Consider the following 7362-nt stretch of genomic DNA (forward strand, 5'->3'; position numbering starts at 1 on the left):
CCAATACCCATACTATCTACTATTCAGTATGCCAGAAAAAGATTTAGGATGTCCCAATACATGCAGGTCAATCGTAGTATGCTGAAGATACATAAATGCCCCACTAACTCCAATAGCATTTTGCAGTATTCGTCTTTATTCTTGACATAATGAAAAAAAAAACTTCCTTATTTCATTTTTTTCTCTCCTGTGGCCCTACAACTCTTCTGTACTTTAGTATGTAGTGTAGTAAAAAGAAAAAGTATGTGATTTGGAACGCAGGGCGTGTAACATATTGTATCTTCTTAGGATCTTTACCTTCTTTAAAGCATTGACTACCAACACTGGACTTTACCTGTGAGGAGATTGTATGGAGGAATATAGATGCCAGGCAGTTGTAGTTACTTCAGGGTATAGTTGAGTAAAAGCCGGTGTGAATTTACAACATACAAACACAGTTTAAACATCCTGGTGCTTTATTGTCTTCAATTCTGACATTAACAGCTGGAGAAAGAAGCAAAAAGAGAGAAGGAATAATAGTAATAATAATAATAAACATTGACGAACCATTTCTGATACAGAAAATACAGAGTTTATGGAGAATGATTTATAAGAAAAACTCAAAACCTTTTAAGCTGAGCCGTCGGACTCACGGGGCGATTATGAAAACACAATAAACTTGATATTGACTTTTGTGTTGGAAACCTGAAGATCACGTATCACTTTTTTTTAAAGCTATAGTGCGTAACTTCTGTCGCCCCCCAGGAGGAATTTCTGAGTAATAACAGCAACAATGTCGGTGCATCTACATGAGGTAAAGCCTTCAGTGACGGCGCATGGATTTTATACCTTCTGCTGTACATCCAGGTTTTTTCTCTTAGCAGTAGAATCAACAACTGAAACATTTCTTGGGCTTTTCTCGAGATTTTTCTGAGCTCCTGCACCAGTGAGTGGGGAGGGGAGTGTGGGGGGGACACCAGTTTGTAAACGCTGCCATACTGAGAAATACAGAGAGAGTTTTGTGGCGCTGATGTGCTTGATCAACTTTGTGTCAACTCATTAGGCGATGGCTTGAATGTAACCGACATAAATTTATATGGAAAAAGTTACGCACTAGAGCTTGAAAGCCAGAGGATTCAGTGGTTTAGTCTGAAAACAGTTCTAGATTCTGGACTAAAGATATCTGGAACAAAGATCTCCCATCATCTACAAACAGGATTTCTGCCTCAAAAATGACACAAAATAAACTGTTGCAAAAGCAAAAAAATAAAAGACAATTTTTCTTGATCTTCTTAACGTTAAAGGAAAAACAATGGATAAAAATACTGTGAGAATGGAAATATGGAGAAATAACCCGGCGTTATAGAAATGTTAAGGAGCCACAGATGCATCGCTAAAACAAAACCATAGTATACCAAGTATTAAATTTAGTAAAACAAAAAAAACTGCCCGAAATTAATCCAATCCTGCGATGATGATGTATCAGAAATAATATTTAAAAAATTCTTCTCAGTTTGAAACTAAATCGTCTTGATCGCCAAAAATCAAGTTCATGTAATAACAAAGGAATGATTCTGACTCTGGTTTGATCGTTACAAGCAAATCAAAAGTTGATATTTGAGAATGTTGCACTAATTAACATAATAGAAAAAAAAATTAAGCACACTTAAGAAACATTATAAGTCCCATGTTCGTTTGGTTTAGTACATCAATCATATTCTATTAAAAAGTTAACGCTTTTAAATTTGCCTCATTTGGAGATTTTTTTTAAACTGTTTTGTCCAAATTGTGTGTTACAGGAGAATAGTATGTGGGCAACAGGAATTATTTTTGATTATGCAATAATGAAACAATTTAGTTGTCTTGTGTTTTTAATTTTAAGTCTTAATTGTGATCGTCAGGGTGGAAGTCTCAAATATGAAAATGTTAATGTCAGACCCAAAAACTTAAGATGGTAATGAATGCGCACACACACACCAGACACACACACACACACACACCAGACACACACACAGTCACACACACAGATCATTAATATTTACAGAACACTGAAGAAATAAAGGAAATGTCTGCGGCTAATTTTCTGTATCATTTGTTTCTCTGGTATAAAAACTTTCAGACCAAATGTTTTATGCTTTATAGAGATTAATCTTTTCTTTACAGCAGAGTACGAGTGCCACATTAAGGAAATAATAATAATAATAATCCTTGAGGAATTATTAATATTTAACATTACCAAAATAAAGTCATAATTTTACAAGGAAAAAAAATGTATATGTTACTTCAAACCTACAAATGATTGAGAGCAGTGATTTGTTTGTAAGTGTGTGTGTGTGTCGTGTGTGTGTGTGTGTGTGTGTGTGTAGGTGTGTCTCAGGCTGATCCACGTCAACACGTCCTGATACTTATGACAACATGGTGCCAATTTGCCAAAAAATGTAAGAATTTTCTTATTTGTGATAGTAGCTATAACTTCACAGTATCCTTTTGAAGTTTACATTACTGTTCATAATAATCTATTCAACTCTGGATAGATTTTCTCTCAGATAACACAGCCTAAAACTACCAATTATTTTCTTATAAAATTAAGACTTTTTATCTCGTAAATGAACAACTTTTTTCTGATAATATTACAGCTATTCTCCTCATTCATTTATTTATTAATTTTCCTCACTGTGGGCCTAATACTCCGTTGTTTTTCTTGTCTGAATTTATAGAAGTATTTGTATTTGAAAAGTAAACCAGGACGACTGGCTGTCCGACAAGATTTGAAAAAAAAAAAAAAAAAAACTTAAAAAGAAAAAAAAAATACTTGAAAAGATTCAGGACATTTCCAAAAGATTCCACAACAACATTTACTGATTTCCAAACTCATCCAAAGTCTCTTCACTTCAAATCTGAGGAAGTTTCCAACACAAAACAGATGCAATACTTTATATAAACACTCCGATAGTCTCCCTCCCTGTACCTGGTTTCTCTTAGTAGAAGAAGAAGCCTTGTGTATTTAAAAAGGTGCATTCACACTAGGCCCAGTGTTACCGAACTGAACTGTACTGTTTTTAATGTTCGTGGAGGGGAACAGTTTGATATAAAGTGAGGTCAGGACAGACAGACAGACAGACAGACAGACAGGCAGACAGGCAGACAGACAGACAGACAGACAGACAGACAGACAGACAGACAGACAGACAGACAGACAGACAGACAGACAGACAGACAGACAGACAGACAGACAGACAGACAGACAGACAGACAGACAGACAGGTATTGGGTGGAGGGGAACAGTCTGATATAAAGTGAGGTCAGCAGGACTCTGTCTATGCTGCTGCTCCTACATGAGCATCCGTACCGTGCTGAAGCTCACCTCTTCCAACCGGGCCAGGGCCAAGGAAGCACTGGGAGAACACACTATACTGTGTGTGTGTGTGTGTGACTGTGCCTGTGTGTCTGTGTCTCTGTGTGTGTGTCTGTGTGTGTGTGTGTCTGTGTCTGTGTCTCTGTCTCTGTCTCTGTCTGTGTGTGTGTGTGTGTGTGTGTGTGTGTGTGTGTGTGTGTGTGTGTGTGTGTGTGTGTGTGTGTGTGTGTGTGTGTGTGTGTGTGTGTACACAGAGCAGGAGCACTAGGAGAACACACTAGACTTTATGGGGCAACAGGGCCAAGGGACCGGTACACATGGCCTAGTGTGAATGTGCCTTTAATGCACAAAATTGAAAAAAAAAAACAATCAGATTTTAATCATCTTTAAAAGAGACAATCCCGTTCTTTTCATGTTTGTGAGTCTAGATGGAGCACGAAGATAAATAAATCCTTGTGCTGACGAGAAAGGATGAAAGGGTTTGAACGATAACCTGAAGATACCTGCTGGACCTTTGGGGAAGAATCGGGAAAGTCTTTGGATGACGTCATTGTTTTAAACCTGGTTCACACAGTCACAGTGTTCTCAAGAAAAAGTCTCTCTGGATTGTCCGCCATTTTGTCTATGACATCATCATCATCATCATCATCATCATCATCAGTTCAGTTGAAGCCCGTTTCAGTTTCACGGGAGAGAAAAAATAAATTGTCTTTTTTCATTTTGCAATTCAAGAAAAAAGTCAAAATGTCAGACTGTGTGGGGGGAGGTGGGGGGGGCGCCCTTAGCTCAGTTGGTAGGGCGCCCCCCCCCATGGGCCTCGGCCAGCAGCGGACCTGGGTTAGATTCCAGCCCGCGGTCGTCCTCTGCATGTCACTCCCCTCTCTGCCCCATTTCAACTCTGTCTCTACACTATCAATAAAGCATAAAAATGCTAAAAAAAAGTCAGACTGTGGTCCAGCTGGAAAGATATTGACAGATTTGAACTTCCAGGATCAATAACTCATAAGTAAAATGTTATTCAAACACAAACGCTGCATCGTTACTCCTTACAGAAGGAAATCAGGGCAGCAAACTCCCTAACTTCTTTTAGACTCAAATTGAGTTTTCTAGTTCTTAATAATACATGACTCGCTAACTTGTGTGTGAGTGTGTGTGTGTGTGTGTGTGTGTGTGTGTGTGTGTGTGTGTGTGTGTGTGTGTGTGTGTGTGTGTGTGTGTGTGTGTGTGTGTGTGTGTGTGTGTGTGTGTTGCTTGTGTTTATTGTCCTGTATAATGTATGTGTTCACTGTTTGTGTAATGTGGATAACACGAAAAATATTCTTAAAAAAATTAAATAAAAAAAATATACATTTATTTTTCTCATGAGTTAATGATCCTGAAAGTTCCAATTCATCTATATCTTAACAGCTTTACCACGGTTACATATTGCGAGGGAATGCAATTAAACCTCCTCTCCGCGTGACCGTTTGACCCTTTAGGGGCTCCGTGCATTTCCTCTGTCAGGAAGCTAAAGCCTCATGTGACGAGACTTTCAAAATAAAATGTTCAATCATCACGAAAAGCTTCTTCAGTTCTTTGATCCATGTGATCTGCAGCACCATGAAGGTTCTTTAAAGGTGTAGTCAGTGATTCTGGAGAACGCTTGTTGTCAGAATCACTTTTTGCTCAAAATCAGTGAATATCTCCTCATGATCCGTTACCTGTCTGTACTGTGTGTGCGCTGAATAAAAACCTGGTGTTAATACACAGCCTAGGCTCTGTGAACTGGTATGTAAACAAAGGAGTTACACCTTAGCTAGCAACATGCATGTTTATTGTTTACAGAGCCTAGGCTGTGTATTAACCCCAGATTATTTTTTTAGCTCACACACACACACACACACACACACACACACACACACACACAGGTTGTGGATCATGAGGAGATATTCACTGATTTGACCAAAAAAAGTGATTTTGACAACAAGCGTTCTCCAGAATCACTGACTCTACCTTTAACTCAAAATGTCCGTGCACAGAGCCTGTAATCCTGTGTATTAACTCTCTCTCCTTTCCAGCACACACTCACAGTACAGACAGGTAGCGGGGACACCAGTTTGTAAACGCTGCCATACTGAGAAATACAGAGAGAGTGTTTTGTGGAGCTGATAGGCTTAATAATCAACTTTCTGTCAACTCATTAGGCGATGGCTTGAATGTAACCGACATACATTTCAATCAAGCGTTCTCCAGAATCACTGACTCTTAACGCAAAATGTCCGTGCACAGAGCCTGTAATTCTGTGTATTAACTCTCCTATTTTTTTTCCCAGCACACACACAGATCATTTGGAGATATATTCACTGATTTTCACAATCAAGCGTTCTCATGAATTGGCTGTGTGGCCCTTTAATGCGTGGTGGTGTTGTGGTGTGTGCGGTCACCGTCTCTGCTGGCTGTACACGGGGAAAGCCAGCGTGACGTTGAGAGAGTCATTGTGTTGAACCAGAGACGTGTGTTGGTAATGCAGCACCAGCTCCTTCAGAGATCCATACAGGTTATAGGGCTCTGCAAACCCAAAGCCAGTCACCGTCTTATTGATCACGCAGTGTTTCACCTCGCCCTCCACACTGAAGAACACAGAGAGAGAGAGAGAGAGAGGGACAAGAGATTAGAATTATGAAGCAGAAGTACGTGATAGAGTATGCACAGTTCATTACAGTGTTTCACTTCTCCCTCCACACTGAAGAACACAGAGAGAGACAGAGAGAGACAGAGAGAGAGAGAGACAGAAAGAGAGAGAGAGAGACAGAAAGAGAGAGAGAGAGAGAGAGAGAGAGAGAGAGAGAGAGAGAGAGAGAGCGAGAGAGAGACGGAGAGAGAGGGACATGAGATTAGAATTATGAAGCAGAATTAAAGGAGAAGTACGTGATAGAGTATGCACAGTTCATTACAGTGTTTCACCTCTCCCTCCACACTGAAGAACACAGAGAGAGAGAGAGAGAGAGAGAGAGAGAGAGAGAGAGAGAGAGAGAGAGAGACAGAGAGAGAGAGAGAGAGAGAGAGAGAGAGAGAGAGAGACAGAGGGACATGAGATTAAGTTTAAGTTCACAGCCATTAAAACAAACATCTGTCAGCTGTTTGTACACACTAGACAAGGGCCTGTATCTGGTTTTAAAGGGTATGCAGCGGGTGTGAAAAGGTGAAGGGTTTTAAAACGCCTAACTTTTTCAGTCGTACCCGTCTAAGGTCAAACCAAAATTGTTCTATAAATTCTTACAAATTCTTAGAACAAAAACAGGCGGACAAATTGCCATTGCCATAATTTTATTTCTTGTGCACTGATCGCCAAACACACACACACCCCTCACCCGCGCACCAGACACACACCACGCCCCACCCCCACACAGGTAAAGAGTTAGAGATACTCACACCGCAGAGCAGGCGTAGCAGCCCGACACACACACACACCCCCTCCCTACCACCCCCCACACACAGGTAAACAGTTAGAGATACTCACAGACACACACACACACACACACACACACAGGTAAAGAGATAGAGGTACTCACACCACAGAGGGAGGGAGGGACAGAGACGGACAGAGACACACACACACACACTGCAGGACGCAGAGTGGTGCTGGGGCGACATCTCCAGGTAACACACACACACACACACACACACACACAGACACACACACAGACAGACACCCCCCCCACACACAGGTAAAGCGATAGAGGTACTCACAGACACACACATAACACACACACATAACACACACACACACACACACACACAGACACACACACCCCCCCCCCCACACAGGTAAAACGAGAGAGATACTCACACCACAGAGCAGGCGTAGCAGCCCGGCACACACCCCCCCCCCCCACACAGGTAAAGCGATAGAGGTACTCACACCACAGAGCAGGCGTAGCAGCCCGACACACACACACACCCCTCCCTACCACCCCCCCACACACAGGTAAACAGTTAGAGATACTCACAGACACACGCATAACACACACACACACACACACCCCCAC

The 7362-nt window shown here is 41.2% G+C and overlaps 1 protein-coding gene across 1 annotated transcript in view; it reads right to left on the reverse strand.

Moving 5' to 3' along the window:
• Positions 1-4116: 4116 nt before the first annotated feature.
• LOC307257275 (phosphatidylinositol 3-kinase regulatory subunit alpha-like) overlaps positions 4117-7362 on the reverse strand; it is a 29944-nt gene continuing 26698 nt past the window's right edge. Inside the window, exons 15-16 of the mRNA XM_080036453.1 lie at positions 7164-7230; positions 4117-5943 (exon numbers count right to left, since the gene is read on the reverse strand). Coding sequence (XP_079892579.1) covers positions 5754-5943; positions 7164-7230 — 257 coding nt within the window. The 3' untranslated portion in view covers positions 4117-5753. The remainder of the gene's footprint in view (positions 5944-7163; positions 7231-7362) is intronic.

Source organism: Ammodytes marinus (assembly GCF_949987685.1).
Source record: "Ammodytes marinus genome assembly, chromosome: 2".
Taxonomy (NCBI): domain Eukaryota; kingdom Metazoa; phylum Chordata; class Actinopteri; order Uranoscopiformes; family Ammodytidae; genus Ammodytes; species Ammodytes marinus.